The sequence below is a fragment of the Abrus precatorius genome, unplaced genomic scaffold, assembly GCF_003935025.1.
Source record: "Abrus precatorius isolate BTA unplaced genomic scaffold, Abrus_2018 Scaffold10, whole genome shotgun sequence".
Taxonomy (NCBI): domain Eukaryota; kingdom Viridiplantae; phylum Streptophyta; class Magnoliopsida; order Fabales; family Fabaceae; genus Abrus; species Abrus precatorius.
Window position 1 is genome coordinate 3,099,570 of NW_020874292.1, and position 19,514 is coordinate 3,119,083.

At 28.9% G+C, this 19,514-nt stretch overlaps 2 protein-coding genes across 4 annotated transcripts; both read left to right on the top strand.

The window, feature by feature from the left end:
* Positions 1 to 3,669: 3,669 nt before the first annotated feature.
* Positions 3,670 to 7,057, top strand: LOC113853054 (glyceraldehyde-3-phosphate dehydrogenase, cytosolic). Its single transcript, XM_027483499.1, has 12 exons — positions 3,670 to 3,878; positions 4,018 to 4,041; positions 4,148 to 4,248; positions 4,459 to 4,574; positions 4,665 to 4,764; positions 5,113 to 5,259; positions 5,346 to 5,406; positions 5,491 to 5,588; positions 5,708 to 5,850; positions 6,010 to 6,093; positions 6,274 to 6,363; positions 6,564 to 7,057. The coding sequence occupies exons 1-12, from the start codon at positions 3,875 to 3,877 to the stop codon at positions 6,610 to 6,612; spliced, it is 1,017 nt and encodes a 338-aa protein (XP_027339300.1). The 5' UTR covers positions 3,670 to 3,874; the 3' UTR covers positions 6,613 to 7,057.
* Positions 7,058 to 13,473: 6,416 nt separating this feature from the next.
* LOC113849066 lies at positions 13,474 to 18,980 on the top strand. Of its 3 annotated transcripts, none has more exons than XM_027478670.1 (8): positions 13,474 to 14,182; positions 15,336 to 15,494; positions 16,243 to 16,338; positions 16,426 to 16,500; positions 16,632 to 16,751; positions 17,552 to 17,689; positions 17,832 to 18,146; positions 18,531 to 18,980. In XM_027478670.1, the coding sequence occupies exons 1-8, from the start codon at positions 13,694 to 13,696 to the stop codon at positions 18,813 to 18,815; spliced, it is 1,677 nt and encodes a 558-aa protein (XP_027334471.1). In that variant the 5' UTR covers positions 13,474 to 13,693; the 3' UTR covers positions 18,816 to 18,980. The 3 variants fall into 3 exon arrangements, with proteins under 3 accessions (XP_027334471.1, XP_027334462.1, XP_027334479.1); XM_027478661.1 differs by having other exon boundaries at positions 13,487 to 14,182; positions 17,552 to 17,695; XM_027478678.1 differs by lacking the exon at positions 17,552 to 17,689 and having other exon boundaries at positions 13,487 to 14,182.
* Positions 18,981 to 19,514: the final 534 nt, after the last annotated feature.

Below are 19,514 nucleotides of genomic sequence, written 5' to 3' on the forward strand. Positions count from 1 at the left end.
CTAATTGTTGTACTGACAAAATTACTAAGATAAGATTAGAGGCTTCATTACCTTTCCATTGTTTTGATGTATTTCCTTCCCAATTGTTTCCATTTTTATGTTTTGATGCTTGTGGTAGTTGGAATAGTAGGGCTCTCTTGTAGGTTTGGTTTAGGCGTTTAGCCCCGTTTTATAGCAAAAAAAAAGAAGAAGCTAATAACTACCTTTTAAAGTTGATTATAAAGGTTAAGGGTGATTGTTAAGAATAACAACCATTTATTTCATTTTTTTTATTTTAATAATATCTATTTTATTTATTTCAATTTTATTCCACAATCTAAACAATGCATTGATTTTTCACTAGAATTCAATGATTTTGTAGCAACAATATTTATCATATTTTGTAAAATTTAATTTTATCTAGCATATACAAAACAAATTTATCACCACACGCATTAGATTTTGTTTAAATTGTTACAATCTAATATATAATAAAATTGTCCTAACTTTCAAGAGGTATGTATAGCCTTTGTCAAGGGCAATGCTTATTTTCTGGAAAAAAAATTAATTTTACATATTATAAATGCAATATATACTAAGCATTTGTCACTTGTTATATATGTATTATGCATAAGATTCTACCCAGTTCACATAAATTTACAATTTGATTTTTAAATATATGCCTACAAAATGAGAGATGTCACAAATAGGCATAAAAACAGGTTAGGTAAGACCTTACTCTAAACAAGCAAAGTCTGTAGCATAATTATTAGACTTAACCCTAACCCTAGCTTGTTATATATTAAAAGCCTTACTTTCGGCTTAGTCTGAAGTCTGTTAACAAAGTCTACTACAAAAAAATCTCTTAATAAGCCATTAGGCTTAGGCCAGTAAATAGACTCAAGTCAGTAAATATACACAATTGTGAATCTTTTAGTACTAACTAATAAATGTAAGACCACGCCTACAAATTATGAATATAGAACTATGATTTCAGCAAGTTGCTAAATCAAACATGTGGTTCAAAAAAAATCTAAAACATTGGTTCAAAAATTAACAAAACACATAAAGCACCCTATTATATGAAGTTAAAACCTAATTTCATGGTAACAATCAGACATGTCTGTTAGGCTTAACATATAAACAGTTCAAACTTAACCTATTTACTTAAATAGACTTTAAGAAAAGATAAAGTCTTATTTGTTTATTAAGAATGATAGATTAAGTCTAAATCACTGCCTTGTCTATTTTCATCCCTAATCACAAATAACATCTTTAGAATAATATCACTCCTTATAGTAGATAACACCTATTGCATTTTTCTTTTCTTTTCCCTTTTTTCTTCCTTCATTTTCTTTTCTATTTATATTCTTATTTTGATAGTACTTTTGCTTTATACAAAGTGTTTGAGTTTTTTATTTATTTTATTTTTTATTTGAGAAATTCCAATTTAACCATTATTATTTGTATGATTTTTAGTTAGTGAAATATATTTTGAGCAATTTAGTTGCATTAGTTTTCATCAACAAAATTTTAATTTAGAAATTTGTTTGTAATTATGAAATTTCTATTAATTTTAAAATTTAACTTATTAATATGTTAATGAAATTATAATTAATAGTAAATATTTGTTAAATTTATATTGAAATTTTTTAATTTATTATTTAACATAAAATTTGTAAATAATTAATCGTTATTTATTTAAATAAATTTTGTAGTCATGTTAATTGAATTTGAGTTGTAGAAATTGTCATTTAATTATTCTTTTAGCTAATATGTGATAATAGTTGTTAAAAAATAGTTCTTATATATTTTTTAAAAAGTGTAAAATGATTAAATAATAAATTTTAGTAAATGTTGTTTATTTTTATTTTAAATTATATATTTATTATTTTAATTTCTCTGTTTATTTAATATGTTTTTATTTTTAATTTAAATGAGTACATGCAACTTTTAAGGTAATTCATTTATTATTTTAAATTCAATTGTTGTTAAATATAATTTTTTGATAATATAAATAGTAGTTATAAATTTAAATTTCAACTAAATAATTTGTTTGGCCTAATTTTTTTTATTAATTAGACACCACAAAATTAAAAATATAAATTACTAATTTTTTTATTTATTTTATTTATTTATATATAGTTTAAAATTTTAAAATAAAATTAGTAATTTGTTATAAAAATTAATTGTTAGTTAAATTTAAATTTTTAGTACGTACTTTTAGTAAATTAGTAATTTGTTATCAAAATAAATTGTATGAAGATTTTTTTTTCTAACAATGATATTTCTAATAAGATAAACTTTATAGTCATTTGTTTGGCCTCAAATGGTATGTAGGACTAGAGTAAATTTAAACCTTTTGTGTGTCAATCATTTTTGTGAGTTGATGTTCAATATTATTCTCCCTAAATTTAGTGTTGATTCAGATTTTGTGAGTTGACTTATTTTTCTAAATGAAACATTTACTCTTAGTTTTGCTTACAATCTAATTGATAGTAATAAAAATAATATTAAAAGTAATATATTAAGATTATTTGAAAATGGTCAAATCTCAAAAAAAATGTAGAGATTTTCTTTTAAAAATGACTCATGGTAGACTTCTTACAAGAAATGATTTAGAAAAGGGTTTTGTTACTTCTTATATTTGTGATAAATGTGATCCAAATTTTGAATCTATAAAGCATGGTATGAAAGAGTGTTTTGTTGCTCTTAAATTCTAGTACACCTTCATTCTGTCTTAGTAGGTGGTTAGAATTTAATTTATAAAGTAAAATATTGAATGGTATAAATAATTAGAAAGCGTTTAGTTGTAATTTGTATATTTTAAAATAATAAAAATTTGTAGATTTTAATCAGAAAGTTGCAAATAGCATTTTTTTTAAGAAATCAAATTAAGAGTTATGCTAGTTATATTATTTATAATTTTCAGTTTTTTAAATTTTATTTACTTAAATTTGTTAAATTTAAAGCGATTATGGTTATGTTTAATAAATGTAATTTATAGTTTATTTAAAAACTTATAGTCAATAAGTTATTGAGTTATTTAGTAAATAACAAATTAAATGAACTTGTTCAAAACTATTTAAAAAAGTATCTAACTTTTAAAAAATAATTAATAATATTGCAATTATATTTTATTTTTTTTATTTTTTTGAAAAGAAAAATTTACTTATCACACAATTAAAATTTTATATACATATGTTAATTTTATTGTCTTTTTATTTATTTATATTTACAATAATTTCATTATTTTTTATTTACTATTTATCTATTTTATTAAATATATTTTAATTTAAAATATTTTATATTCAAATATATAAATTTTTTTATATAATTATTTACTTAATTGATTGATAATAAATCAACAAAATAAGAACAATTTTATTTTAATATTGCATTTATAAAATATTACATGTTCTTTTAAGTTATTTAGTATAAATTAAATAGTTACATAATTAATTTGTTAAATAATTTAATTTTATAAATTAGTTATATAATTATGAATTTTTAATTGTAAATATATAATTTTTAATTAATTTTATATCCAAAATTTAAAAACTTATAATTTATATATATATATATATATATATATATATATATAAAATAATATAACTCAAATAAAATAAAAAGTAGAGCCTTACATTTATTTAAAAGGATAAAAAATCTTATGGCAGATTAGGTGGCGTGAAAGTAGAAATGAGGAGAATTCGGACAGCTTGGCACAGCATCACGAGGGGTACGCCGGTCCTGTAGGTGTCACGCACTTCATTTCGGGCACTTACCTATCATTGCGCTCATTTACTTTTCTACCTTCTTAAAACCCTAACACACCCTTCTCATCTGTTTCTCCTACTACTCAACTATTCCTTCTTCCACTCTCTTCTCTGCAGTCATGGGTTAGTCAACACTCTCTCCCTCTTCTTTCATCTTTCTTCCCTTTCATTAGCTGCTCTACTCCCTTTCTCTCGATCTGAATTTTCCTTCTCTTCTGTTTCGTTTTTCTTTATGTCTTAAATGGATAATGGCATGGATCAGGCAAGGTCAAGATCGGAATCAACGGTAACCATTCTCTTCCTTCTCTGCTTCAGATCAGCTCAGCTATTTTTACCTACTTTTTTGATTTCGGCCTTTTGTTTTAATTTCTTATTTTATTTGAATGAAACAGGATTCGGAAGAATTGGTCGTTTGGTGGCCAGAGTTGCACTGCAGAGAGACGATGTGGAACTCGTTGCCGTCAACGATCCTTTCATTACCACCGATTACATGGTGCGTACCGAAAACCTCTTACTCTTACTTTTGTTTCCATTCTTTTCATCTCTATTTTTTCATCTCTATGACTAAGCACAATAGAGTATCTATGCTCTCAGTTGGGTTAGTGTTCAGATCGTTACGGCGATTTATTTATTTATTTACTTTTAATGCTTTAGATCTTAGATCTGATTCTCAACTTCTGATTCACTGTGTTGGTATGCACAGACCTACATGTTTAAATACGACAGTGTTCACGGACAGTGGAAGCATCACGATGTGACCGTTAAGGACTCTAAGACTCTTCTCTTTGGTGAGAAGCCAGTGACAGTGTTCGGACACAGGTATCATTTCTTTTTATACTCTTGGTTTTGATTGCTTGTGCCTTGCGTGTAACTGTGCAAGTGTTGGTTAAAGCTTTGGTTGATATTCAGGAACCCAGAGGAGATCCCATGGCACGAGACTGGTGCTCAGATCGTCGTTGAGTCCACTGGAGTTTTCACCGATAAGGACAAGGCCGCTGCACATTTGAAGGTTTCTATTTTTTCCCTATCCCTTTTCTCTGCTAACTATTTCCGTTGTTTAAGCTTCGTTTTTCTTACGGCGCTCTGTGTTTCATGCATCGTATTCTAATTGCTGTCACATGCCTATACTTTCATAGCTTTCACTTACTTTTATTCTATTTTTTAAACCAACATGCCTGTAATTTTTGTGTTTATTTGTGTTTTCTCATTTTTATGCTATGCGTGTTTGCGGGATTTGAGCTGTTTTTTCTTGTTAGTCGTAACTTGTGGCTTGTCATCGATATTTTTGTATGGTGTTTGCAGTTTTATTTTGTGCAGGGTATAAGATGATAATTGTGTCTTTTATTTCTTAATTCAGGGTGGTGCTAAGAAGGTCATCATATCTGCCCCCAGTAAGGATGCTCCCATGTTTGTCGTCGGTGTTAACGAACATGAGTACAAGGCTGAGCTTGATGTCATCTCCAATGCCAGCTGCACAACCAACTGCCTTGCTCCACTAGCAAAGGTTCGATTTTCTGGATTCATTGCAATGGAATTTTGTGTTGATTTTTACTTTTTTTTTGTACTCCTAATTGTTTGTCAATTTTACAGGTTATTAATGACAGGTTTGGCATTGTTGAGGGTTTGATGACCACTGTTCACTCCATCACTGGTGAGCCTATTGTTGGTTTGTTACCTTGCGTATCTAATCAGACTATTAGCTAAGTTAGGCTTCTCTTTTTGTTATGCTAATCAGCTACCCAGAAGACGGTTGATGGGCCATCCAGCAAGGACTGGAGAGGTGGAAGAGCTGCTTCATTTAACATCATTCCTAGCAGCACTGGAGCTGCCAAGGTGAATATTTGCTACTATCTGTGATGTTTATGCCATCTTATCCCAAAATTGATGTTCTATTGTTTACTGATGATGATTTCTGGTTTTACCTAATAACCCTTCCTTACTTTTGTGTGAAGGCTGTTGGCAAAGTTCTCCCTGCTTTGAATGGAAAATTGACTGGAATGGCATTCCGTGTTCCTACCGTGGATGTCTCTGTTGTTGACCTCACAGTGAGGCTGGAGAAGCCAGCCAGTTATGACGATATTAAGAAAGCTATCAAGTAAGGGCAGAATACTTGAATTATCTCTTCTTACTGATATCATAGTATTATACTGGATCTTATGCAGCTTTTCAAGACACTGTTGTTATTCTATAGTGCTTACATTTTGAGATTGGTCCTCTGTCATTGGATTGTCTTATATAATGATGTTTTTCCCAGGGAGGAGTCTGAAGGAAAATTGAAGGGAATTCTTGGTTACACTGAGGAAGATTTGGTCTCTACTGACTTTCTTGGTGATAGCAGGTAAAATTTTTGCCAACAGATCTATTGATTACACGTGGTTGCTGATGGTGCCTATCCAGTTTTTGTTACCTTTTTCAGTTGATATTCGTCCTATACCTGTTTCTAGTTGTTTGAAATGGCCTTGTTTGCAAATTTGGTCATAAATTATATTTTCTTAGTTCTTTTTTTATCATTATGCAGGTCAAGTATTTTTGATGCAAAGGCAGGAATCGCTTTGAATGAAAAATTTGCGAAGCTTGTTGCATGGTATGACAACGAGTGGGGATACAGGTAATCCACTTTCAACCTTTTCTTGAACACGAGATAGTGTTGTACTACTGTATCGAGTTGCTTACTGATATTGTGGTTCAGGAATATGCCTGAGGTGTTCAATAAGTTGTCAATTTGCCTTAATCTAATCACGACAAGTATGCATGTTTTACTATTAATTCAGCTTGATCTAATGGCTGCCTTGTCTTTTGGTCTTGCAGCTCTCGCGTGATTGACCTGATTGTTCACGTTGCCAAGAATTCTCTTTAAGATGATACTGCAATATTGCCTACATGCAATGTAGCCTGTTGTCATTTGAGTACCGTATGTTTATGTCTAGCTGGGATTTAGAGCCTTTGTTTCTGCTAAAATGTTAAAGTCTCAATAAAATGGGTTTCCGGAACCAGCTTTGTTACCCTTTTATGATCTTTAGGTCTTCTAGGCTTTTTGGTGTTGCTTCTTTTGTTGAGGGGATGGAGTTTTTGGATTTTATCTTTACTTCTGATGTACTAGGCTCATATATTTGCTAATGTACTTCTCTTTAAATGTACTTCTCTTTATTGATTGCGATGGTGTCTGTTTTCGCCGTTCATTTTCCATTTTTCATCGGTGTTTCTTGTACGTTTTTTTATTCTTCTTTGAATCATGGTGTTTACGGTGAAAAATGACCTTGTAAACAAATAATCCAAAGATCAATCTTGGACTGGATTTAGGTCTTTTCTGGGTTCTTTTAAGTGTGTTGTTAACGTGATGCTCAAATTAACTGCGTAAAAGAGTATTAAGCAAGAATAGTGAATAATAAATGTGCAGAATTAAATCAAACGTAGATGTTTTTATTAAAATGTAACAAACAGGAAGCTAAGAGTGTACAAAGATACAAGCAACAAGTACTGAAATTAAAATGCAGAAAGGGAAATTTAGGAATATAAATGTGCTGGGAAATTTAGGAATATAAATGTGCTGGAATATAAACGTACGACTCCTCACAATGGCGAATAACGGCCATCGTAGGTCTTCTTGTAGCTGGTGTCTGGCGCGGTGCAGGGTTTCAGCGTCTCAGAGTGTTTAGGTGCGGTGTCTGGGTGCAAAAAGTCGTCTTCTGCGAAATAATGCTTTGTAATATTTATAGACATGAAGATCACCACTGTTTTTCTCCTTTTGCGGGCACTTCTTAGTAACTGCCTTCAACTGTTGATGCTCACTATCCACGATTACTTGTGATCGTGCTGTTTGTTGGGGCTGTAACCGCTATCGCCCATGATCTCTTTTGCGTAGTGGTGAATGTTGATAACTACTGGTAACCGCTTTTGGATTTTTTAATACTCCTATCTTTCGAGTATTTCTGAGAGAAACCTAGGAAACTCTTTTAATGTTATGGCCTTAGAATAATTTCTTCTTTGACTTCTCTTTTCGAGCCATTCTGGAGTTTTGAGAGTCTGTCTTGGTCTTGTGGACTTAGAACATTTTCTTTGCTCATTTCTGTTTTTCGAGCAATTTTGGAGGGACTCTTGAGCTCGACCAGATTTGTGGACTTAGAATATTTTCTGACTACTTCTTGTTTTTCGAGCAATTCTAGAGGAAATCTGGAGCTCAGCCAAGTTTGTTCGAGCAGTTTTGGGTGTCAGGTACTTGGAAACTCCTCAAATATTCCTCGAAAAGCCATCAATTTTTTGTGGACTTAGCATATTTTCCTGTTAGTCCTGTTTTTCGAGCAGTTTTAGGTGTCAGGGACTTGAAAACTCCTCAAAACTCCTCGAAAAACCATCAGTTTTGTGGACTTGGAATATTTTCTTGCCAGTTCTATTTTTCGAGTAGTTTTGGGTGTCAGTGACTTAAAAACTCCTCAAAACTTTTGTGGTCTTGAAATATTTTCTTGTCTTTCAAGCAGTTTAGAGAAAAATCAACAATGTGACAAAAATCTCTTAAAATAGCTCGAAATGTGTTCCTTTTAATTAAAACCAAAGATCTTCCAATATTCTCTTATGTTCAGGTTTATCTTTGACTCCTTCTTGACCTTCAAAACTTGTTGAAATGTAGTTTCCTTCAAGATAATTTTTAACTTAGAAAATTTTCGTTATCCCAAACACATGGATTCATGGTTTACAATTAACTTCATCGTTTTTTAGTTCATATTTTGTTACATTGTTATTCAAAACTGAAATCGTTGGATGAGTTTACATTAAAATACTAAAGTATTTAAAATAAGTGATGATTAAAGTGAGTTTGTGTATTATATAATTTAAATAAATTAATAAGATGATTTGTTATAATAAGTTTTAAAAGTTATTGTATTTATATTTTGATTTTTAATAAATTTTGTCAGTTGAAGGTATTAACATATTAAATATTTAAAATAAATTTTTAAAGTATTTTTAAGGTAAATATTTTTTAAAATTCTAATTGTAATAGTTTTAAAGGTAAATTTTTTTATTCATATGAAATTTAATTTTTTAAAATTTACTCCTGATAATCTTTGTTTTTGATGCTAAATTAAACTTCTTTTGTGTGTTTATAATAATTTAATATTTAAAGTTAAAAGTTTGAAAAAATATTAAGAGATTAAATGAAATTATATAATTTTTGTTTGAAATAGTGTAAAAGTTTCGTTAATTCTTTCTTATTTTACTTTAATTCTTTTTTTTTATTTTTTTTTGTATGCAAATTTATTTTCTAAATCTAACAACTTAAATAATTATATTTTTTGTTATGATATTTTGAATTTTAATATTTATAAGTGAAATTAATTAAATTTTAAAATATTATATATCTGTTTTAATTCTTTCTACAACAAATAATTTAATTTATATAATATTTGTTTAAGTTAATTATATATATATATATTTATCTTATTTTATTATAATATAAATTTTATTTTATAAAAAAATTGAATAAATAATAGAAAATATAAAATAACATGATATATTTAATTAATATATGCCAAACATAAAATAAAATTATAATTTATTGTACTTTTTTTATTCTATTTTTATGTAACTCTTATTTTATTGTTTTATTTCTATTATCCATAAAACTGTGCATTAACTTTATTTGTTTTAGGAAAAGACTATGCAGGGATAAAGAGTGAAGAAAAAAATTTCTATATGTTTGATTTTTTTTATGAGTAAAAAAGAATATTTTTTGTGAGATTCATCAAAAAAATTTCATTACACAAAATGGTGAGATTTTGCAAAGAAAAAAAATGAGATTTTTTAGTTTTTATATTTGATTGAAAATAATTTTTAAAATAATACAAAAATAAAAAATAATTAAAACCATATAATTAAGAAAATATTATTTTAAAACTTTAAATTTTTTGTTAAAATAATTTTATTACTGTTATAAAACATTTTTTATATAATTACCTTTTTTTACTCTTTTTTCATTCGTCCAAATAAATAAAGTAAATTTTTTTTGTACTTTTTTTCTTAATTTTATCCATCGAAACAACATATATTTTTTATTTGATTTTCTTGAACTCATTTTCTATTACATCCATCTCTCTTTTACCAACTTCTAACATGCCCCAGCTACCCCACCTAACCAACTACTTTGCTACTTTTTCTGTGAGATAATTTGGTTCACAAGCTTTCTGCTCTTATTCCTTTTGTTATTTGTTACCCTGTACTAAGAAATTATGTTCAACTTTTTCGTTGGGTGATTAATATGTTCACTGTTCGATTCACTAAATTGACAGCACAATCTTGCAAAAGAGGCTTTCATATTTCAAGCACCGTGGGATGATAATAGATTGTGCACACTGTATAACTTTTTATATTGTATAATATTTCGTCTGTTACTTGTAATTGTATAATTTTGAACGTAAAAAACAGTGAGCCAAAGAATAAGATTAATTGCGTGTTGGATTGAATTTTGAGAATTTAATTTTGTAAGATTGATTTTGGTAAGAAATAAGTTTAAATGAACAGTTTATGTTTCAAAATATTTAAAATGTGATTTAAACATATACTAATAAGTGTTATTTATTAATAATAAAAACACTTTTCAATGTATAACAAATATTACAAGGATATAACATTTCTATTTAAATATCATTGAAATAATCATATAATTACTCTGTAATTAGTATATTTTTTAAAAAAAATTTTGCTTAAACAAAAGTAAAAAAAAATAAAACACCAAATTTTCAATATACATGTAAAAGCAACAAACATTCTGTTCAAGGTAACTTTCCTATTACAATAGGCATTCTGGGGGGTTGAATGTAGAGTAAAACTTAATTTAAAATGGTGACAATAATATAAAGTAAAACACAATGATGACAACAAGAAAACGCGTAGCAAGAGATAAGGTTAACTTAAAATTAAACTATACATTTTTATTCAACTTAATAAAAAAGAATAATATTAGACCACTTAGTGCTAAATTAGTTTATTCTATAATCATATTAAAAAATTAGGTGCATTAGATAGCTTTATCATATAATACATTTATCACTTTTTCTTATTTACGAATACTACATTTACTACTGAAAACATACGAATAAAGTCAATTTTATAATATATACTTAAATCTTATTCTATATACCAAACACGGCCTTTGCAATTTTAATGTCGTATTTGACAAACAGTAATGATGTTCTTTAAGAATGTTTTACAAAGCAAGAAATCCAGAAAACTAAAATGTAAGTTACGGAATATGTAACCAAAAAAATATGTAGGAGCTGTTTGGTAACTAATTTTAAAAATAGTTCTTAGTTTTAAAAAAATTGATAATGTATTTTTTGTCCACTATTCTAAACTTTTTTAAAAAATAGAAAATTATTTTAAAAAAATAAGATGTTTTCTTATAGGTGTTTTGAGAATCAAACAAAAAAGCATAAAACACCTCTTTTTTGTTTTTTTTTAAATCACAGTTAACATTTATATATAATTTGAGTATGAAATTTTAAGTGAATTTTTTTTTAATTTTTTAAAATAGAAGTATTTTTAGAAAATAGTTTTCTTTCTCATTAAGTAAAGTAATTTTTTATATTAAACATTTTTTTATTTTAATGTTTATTTAAACTGAACTTTTATAATTGATTTTTATTTTAAAATTTTTATTTTTATTTAATTATATTTAATAAATATTCTATTTATTATTAATAACTATGATATTTACTTTATAATTTTTTCAATTTAAAATAATTATATAATAAATTTTTAATTATTTATTTGATTTTTTAAACTTTAGTAATATCTGTGCAATATAAAAAAATTATTAAGTTTATAAATATGGTTAAACTTTTTCTCACACCACTATCCTTCGTATAAAAAGCAATAATCTACTTTAGTGATTTTTCTACATTTTTGTACCCCTCTTTTTAGATTCACACAGAAGCTCTTCTACTTTATTTATTTATTTGGATAAGTTACGTTATCATTCTCATAGATTTAATAGAATTTTATCCGATACCCTTCCTGTGTTTTACATTATTTTTATTTTCTTTTATTTATATAATTGCATAAAAACTCAGAAATGATTTAAGTAATAAAAAGGGTATGATATTATATTATTATATAAATTATGATAAGTTTGTGTAAAGTAAAAAAATATTAAATAAAATTTTATTAAACTTTAATAAATATAAGTATAATTTTTTTATATGTTTTGTTAACTTCAACTATAAGGGCTAAGGTTAAATATGCATAAATAATTTTTTAATAAAAAAATATACATTTATTGTATTGAAGTTATAAAAATATAATAAATATTTTATAATAAAATTTTACTATTATTAGCTATTTATCTTTAACTTTAAAGGTTAAAATTAACAAAACTTTTTTTTTTATTGCATTCTCCGATTATATTAATAAAATTTAGTGATTCATTTATTTATTTTTAAAATATGTTTCTCTGCTAAGTTTTCTGCTTCATTTTTTTCTCTTGTTGTAAGTATCATTTTGATATTTTTGTTCTCAAACCCTCTCACAATTTGATTCACGGTTTTGAAAAATTTAAGCCATTTAACATTTTAGAAGACATATTCATAAATATTATGTAAAATTTGATATAATAATTAAATGATATAAAATAAAATAATTATAAATCATGTAAATGTTAAAGCTACTTCTAAGTATAAGTTATTTTCACCGATGAACTCTTTTTAATATTGAATATTTTGCAAAAAACTAAATTTTGAAGTATTTATTTGTACCCAAAACCAAATAAAATGTATTAATATACATGGGTTGAATGTAACTTTTATGATACTTTTTATTAAATAAATTAATTTAGAAAATTTTTTAAAATTTAAAAACTATTTAACATATACTATATTTTCCAAAGCAAAAAGTTAGTACTAATTATAAAATTATATTTTATTAATTTTTAATTTATTAAATTTTAATTTGCATAATTATTGACTTAATATGACAAGATTCTATAATTATATCAATAAAATTTACGTAAAAAAAATAAACAAAACAAGTATTAGAATTTAATTTAAATACATTGATAGTTTTTATATATTTTTATAATATTATCTAATCATAGGTTACTATATTAAAAAATTATTATTTTTTATAAAAATTATATTTATAACATATTTTAATTGATTGAATTTTATAATGATATATCAAAATTAGATCTATAATATTATAAAATTTTAAAAAATAAGGAAAACTTTATGATTTCTCTCTCTCTCTCATTTGGTAGAATTAATTATTTATGAATGCCTACATATAATTGGATAAAATAAGAAATTAGAGAATGAGGGAAAAAAAAAAAACTAAACTAAACGGAAATAGGGTATTTCTCAACGACAAAACTTAGTAAAGTAGCGTAGATATTTTGAAGTTGAAATTAAATTAAAATTAAATTTTCACTTGAAAAATTAATGTCTACACAGTGTAAATTATAAAATTACTTAAAATATAAAATAAATTTTAATAGATATTTAAAGATACACAGGATAAATAATAATTTTTTATTAAAATATAATGGTATTTTATAATGTTAATACAATTTTACTCTATATAATTTTCTATTACGTTTCCTAAATTACAAAGTTAGAAAAATCGAATGTAAAATACTGTAGTGAAATTTTGTTGATTTGGCAACACAATTTCATTATACATAGTATCAGAAAAGATAAGTAACAATAAATGCGGCCATACAAAAGATGTAATTAAGCAGTTACGATATTCAAATGTTTTACTTTTTCTGGACCTCTCCGCCAATCTTTTCTCCAATTTTCCCTCTTCTGTGTTCCACTCTCACACACACACAACTCACGTTTCTTCACCAGCAAATAGCAATGAATGATAGTGACAACCACATCTTCGAATTTGAACGCTCCAAACCCTAGAGTTAATTCAACATTTGAATTTTTTGAATTTTCCCTTCTCCAATGGCCACCGCAGCATTCAAATCCACCACCAAGAGAACCCCCGTAGGCGCTTCCTCCACTTCCTCCGCCGAAGACTCTGCCTCCTCCTCCCTCCACCACCGCCGTTCTCGCAGTCTCAGCCGTCCCTCCCGCCACTCCTTCCCTTCTCGCAACGACAACGACGACGACAATCGCCACGCTCCTATAGGCAGGTTCGTCAACACCGTCAGAGGCTCCGGCTTCCCTGAGATCAGCCTCGACGATCTCGCCATCGAGTTTTTCGAATCCGCCAATCGCGGTCGCCTTGGTTCCAGAGTCTCCGAGTCTGAGGCCACTCCCGCCGGCGCTGCTGCGTTGCATAGGCGAGGTAGGTCAGTTTCGAGGAAGAGCTCTGGCGTTGGCGATGAAAGAAGGAGCAGTGTCAGCGGCGGTGGAAGACCGTTCTCCGATGCTAATTCGAGAAGAAGGAGATCGCTATCGGTGGTTCGGTACCAAATTAGCGATTCTGAGGTATTGCAGTGAATGTCATTAATTTACACTAATTTTTAGATTTGAATTTGATTTCACTATTTCGTTTAAATTCAAAGGAATGCATGTCGTGTAATTATCTGTTAAACGACATTCTGTGTTGGTCATAGTCGGTCAAAGTTCAATGTTCATCTTGAATCGTTGACTTAGTAATATGTTTGTTGTTAGGATAGTTTTTTTCGTAATATAGTGTTTTTTCTTTGTTTTTAAGTTATTTGGGAAGTAAAGTGAAGACTTAAGAGGGGAAGAAAATGAGAGGACTGTAAAATTAGCAATTTTCCTCTATTTTCTCCCCTTATTTGCTTTCCAAACCAGGCGCTGTTAGTTAAGTATTTGCGCTAACGGCCTGTTTGGTTGCTTTCGAAAAAGAAGTTCTAGCAAAATTGAAAATTTCTTCCTTTCACTAAATTTCCATTACAATGTTACTTTTTTCCTTGAAAATCGTATAAACTTAATTTGCTGAAATAAACAAACAGGCTAGAACCCCTATTCATTTTAATTCATTTTATAATTTGTCATTTAAGCTCCTCGGAAAGTGTGAAGACTTTGTTTTTGAATAATTGTGAAAATTGATCTATCTTCTTTCCGGTTACATCAGGAGAGGATCTTATTGAGAGCGGATACTCTGCAGTGTTAGAAAGACCATTTGCTTTGAATATAACTGGTGGACCATATAACTAGTTATGGTAGGTCCTAGCGTGACAAAATGTCACACTGTTGCTTTTGAGTTTTGATGTTTGGAGGAATTCACTTTTGCCTTTAGGGAGGCTGATATTGTTATGTAATTTCCATGTTCTTTAAACAAGAAATCGTTATGCCTAGGCCTGCCACATCTAATCTGCTGAATTTGTCAGCTTGGGTTAAGAGTTTACTTAAAATTTTATTTGATAATATGTTTTTTTTTTAACTTTATGATTTTTTTTTATTAAGTTTAATCCTTATATAAATTATGCATAAAGTAAGAGTAAGAAATCTGGCTCAAGTTGCACTGATTTTCTTTTGTGTAATACTTGATTTTGGCATCAAATACCAACCATGCCACTTTGCTTGCACTTAAAATTATCATACCCCTCCCCAATTGAATGATTGACCTAACTTAAAATATTTCCGCATGTACATATCTTTCATGATACAGAGTGACCTGGATCATTCTCAGAACTCTAGAAGTCGTTCAAATCTGAAAAATACTGATATTGGGGCCAAGCCAATGCACAAGCCTGTGGCTTCAAATCAAAGACCAGTGCTGAGAAAGTCCCTAAGCCAGAAGGATTTGAGGTCATATGATGGCTACTCTGTAAGTGTGATAATTCTCTAGATTCTATTGTTAAATTTAAGCTTGTTTATCTCTTGCTGTAAAAGCTTGTAGTAGTAGTTTTTTCATTAAGATTATGCATAAATTCAAACTCACATACCATGTTTGGGAGAGTGGAATGAGTAACATTTTCTATTGGTTGGATGTTACAAATAAAACAGAGAGTTGATATAACTTTTGAACTGTCAAAGTTTAACTCACACTGAAAAACAAGAAAAGAAGATAAAGGTTAAAAAGTAATTTATGCTATTTATTTTCAACACTGCTATTTGGTACAAATTATTTTGTATGAATTGCCACAGAGAGATTTGAAAAAAATGAAAGAAGTGAGTATTGGGAATAATAACCACCCACGAAGGGGTGTGGTTTAAAAATGGGCGTATTTGTCTGTGTTAAGAATTTAGTACTATTTAGCATTAATCTTTTATTTTTCTATTCATTCAATGCCTACCTCAAGGAGTGCATGAATTTGAGGGTATGGAAATTGGCTCACAGCCATTGACTGAGAGGGATGACCTCCCTTTCCTTCCCACTCTATTACACTCTTAATAAAATCTTTGAGATAATGGAATAGTTTCTTCTCTAATTTGGCCAACTTCATCCTCGCAAACATAGCATTATGAAAGATGGTATTAACATCTTTTTCCAGGCTGTTAAGTTTATTCTTACTCTCTTCATCACACATATTTGTATTTCAGCTAAATCTGAGATTGTTTCTGTTGCTTTTCAGAGCCATTCTTCAGTTCTCACTGATGATGAAGGAGCAAGTGCTCACTTTAATAAAAATGGAATTGAGAAACTTCAAACAGTTTATACACAGAAGAAGGTTGATGAATTATAGTTGGGCAAGAAGCACTACCTCAGTTTGATGAATCTGGCTTCTAATATTATTCTTGGTTTACAAAATGTTCAGGTGGCACTTAGTGACATGGATAAAGGATTGCACAAAGCAATGCAGAAAGAATTAAGGCACATGGAAACTTCGCAAGTATGTAAAATGTGAATTAGTTTAGATGTAAACCTGCTTGTTCATATGATCTCTGTCATGCTTGTGCATACTGTGTTGCGACCTCTGCCTTGTTCACTGAACAATTTTCTAATTTCTTATTCCACTTTTAGGCTGTGGTGAAACCAAGGATCTCTACTTTATCTGCAGTTGATCGCTTGTTATCAAACAAATCTGATGCTATTCAGGCTGTTTCTTCAATCAGAAGGAACTATGAAACTGAACTGGAACAGGTAATATAATTTAATAACTATGAAAATAAAAAAAATTCTTTCTTTCAGAATGATTTTTTTTAATTCAGTGGTATGAAAGTCTTGAGTAATAATGGCTGATTTCATAAATGTTATAATGCACCTCCTCTTTAATTGATATTTTTGGGTTTATGAGAAAAGTTGAAGACTAACCTTTGGAAACCATTGATTTTTATTTTCTAATGATACTTTTAGCTGAAAAGCTCAACTATACATGAAATTACTAGAAAATTTCTCTTCTGTAAGTAAGCTATGTTGCTTCTTCTTTTAAACTATTTGTACAAAAAAAATTTTCCTTGCATTTTTAAGTGTGCTGTTGAAACTCACTTTTGTAAACTCAACAGTTTTACTTAATGGTAAGTGGAATGTAATGAAACGGAATGGAGAAAAGTTGAATAAATTTATCATTTTGCTTGGATATTTTTATGGTGGAATGGAAAAGAGTTGTTCTGTCCCATGCTTCCCCCCAACAATTGGAAAGGTAGAAAAAGAGGGCTATTGGATGGATTCATATCCATTTCATCAAGCATCATTTCATTACATCCTATTTTAAACAATCCAAATAATTGAAACCTAGTAACGATGCATTATGTTCCATTTCATTTCTTCTTTTTCTACCAATCCAAACATTGTAACATTCCATGAATGTCAATAGGAAGACTAAGCCACTCTCGTTGCATAACTTATCCTCTTTTGTTCATTGAAATATTTCATATGCTGGTAGAAGTTGTTTGACAAAGATGGTTTGCCTTCTTTTTTTTTTTCTGGGTTTAAAATTACAGTCAGAAAAGCGAAAGCAAGATTTATTAGCTGAAATAGTGTTTGAGGAGCAGCGAGGCAGAGAACTTTCTCAGATTGTTAAAGAATTGATTCCTGCTAAGGAGGATAATCCTATACAAAAACCATCAAGAACCAGGAAGGTCCATGTCTGTATTGTGCTTAGTGTTCTAATAATGATTTCTTTGTAATATAAATTAAACCAATTTTAGTCTATTGTTTTTGATGAATTATCTTTTTGGTTTTTAAGCATTTTTTTTCCATTGGTTTTATTTTATTCTCCAGAGAAGTAACGACAGAAGCCGGATGTCTATGCGGTTGACTGAGGAGGCTGAGAAATATATTGAGGATTTTATTTCAAATGTTGAAGATACAGATATTTCATCACTTGATGGAGAAAGGAGTGATGCAAGCTCATCAATTGGAGGACTAATAAAAGCAGAAACATTTAATAGTCCTCCAGTGCCTAGACCTCTTCCTGTTTTGACGGATGGGGTTACATTACCATGGCTACAATGGGAGACAAGTAATGATGCGTCTGTAACAAGCCCGAATAAGGCACATATGACACTGACTCCGAAAACTGCAAGTTCTACTCAGGTTATCACTGAACTGTCAAATTATTTTCAAATAAAATGTGTGAGATTGAAAAATTTAGGTTATTCGTGTGAGTAACATGGACCATATGAATAACAATATGATTGTCTTGACATTGACCTCAATTTATTTCATAAGTTTATTTTCATTTTGTACCAAAACGCAACTCTTGGAAAATTGGAATGCTTCATATAATCATCGCCATGAACTCTAGACATCTGCTCAATCAGGTGTTTTTTAATTGCAAGATTAAATTCAAGGGATTGGAAAGACATTATAAAAACTTTCAACAATGCTAACAATTGTTAGCCATCCATATTTTCAGATGTGTTTTTCTTATTTTCTCCTTTCATGTGCTTGGATTATTGAAATTCATTCATGCCATAGGAAATCATGAAAGTACAAGACCCAAGTAACAATTCTGTCAGCAGTCGTGGAAGCTGGAGCCCTGATTATCTTCAGGAATATGTTGGAAAGGAGGTTTACAGTAAATTTGGAGAAGTTTATGATTACCCGGAGCAGTCATTCTCAGCTAATTCTAAAGGGTTGAGGTATGATATGGATGATTACCTCAATGTTAAAAGCAATGAAAACTTTCTGATTGAGTGTTGGAAGCAACGGCAAAGAATTAATTCAGGCACTCTTACATTATGTAGCCTAAGATTATTCTAGACACGATCTGTTTCTGTAGAATGACCATTCCTTCCCCCCTGGTAAGAATTATATGTACAGATAATTACAATTCATCTAATTATGTTACCATATATAAGTTGATGAATGATAAGTATAATGTGCGCAAGCTTTTTTTTCGGGATAAAAATGTCACAATGTATTTATTGCCTGAAATAGTCGATACTGTGTAGATAATGCTATTTCCACAGCACCTTGACTTGATATTGCATGGGTCTTTATACCGAAGTTTAGTAGAGGAAATTTAAACTAGTTATGCAGATATGCCTATTTGTGAGCTTGGATTTTGTGTAAATAACATGTTAAAACGCACTTCAAAACGGTACATTCTTTACTTATTATAAACATATTTATAGATTAAATAATAACAATCTATCACTGTTTGAGTATTGAATCCATAAGTTGATCGAAAGAGTTTACGTAAAACTATTCTTATTTAGAAAAAAAAAATCTTGGCCTTTGTTCATGCTCGCGGTGGTCTTTTGTTGATAAATCATTGGTAAGTATTGTTTGCTTTCAATTGAACGTTGACACTCTAAACTTTGATTCATAAAAAAAAAATATGAATCTTTAAACTTGAGATAATTTTAATGTCACTTGGGTATTATTTAGTTGGTTCATTCACCAAAAAATTGTGAATCTTTTTAAACTTGAGAGTAACGTAGCAAATTGGTATACAAA

Coding starts and splice junctions, on each gene's coding strand:
- LOC113853054 (XM_027483499.1), top strand. Junction 4,249..4,458: donor TCATTACCACCGATTACATG/GTGCGTACCGAA, acceptor TGGTATGCACAG/ACCTACATGTTTAAATACGA. Junction 4,575..4,664: donor GTGACAGTGTTCGGACACAG/GTATCATTTCTT, acceptor GTTGATATTCAG/GAACCCAGAGGAGATCCCAT.
- LOC113849066 (XM_027478661.1), top strand. CDS start 13,694: ATGGCCACCGCAGCATTCAAATCCACCACCAAGAGAACCCCCGTAGGC. Junction 14,183..15,335: donor ACCAAATTAGCGATTCTGAG/GTATTGCAGTGA, acceptor TTCATGATACAG/AGTGACCTGGATCATTCTCA. Junction 16,752..17,551: donor ATGAAACTGAACTGGAACAG/GTAATATAATTT, acceptor TTAAAATTACAG/TCAGAAAAGCGAAAGCAAGA.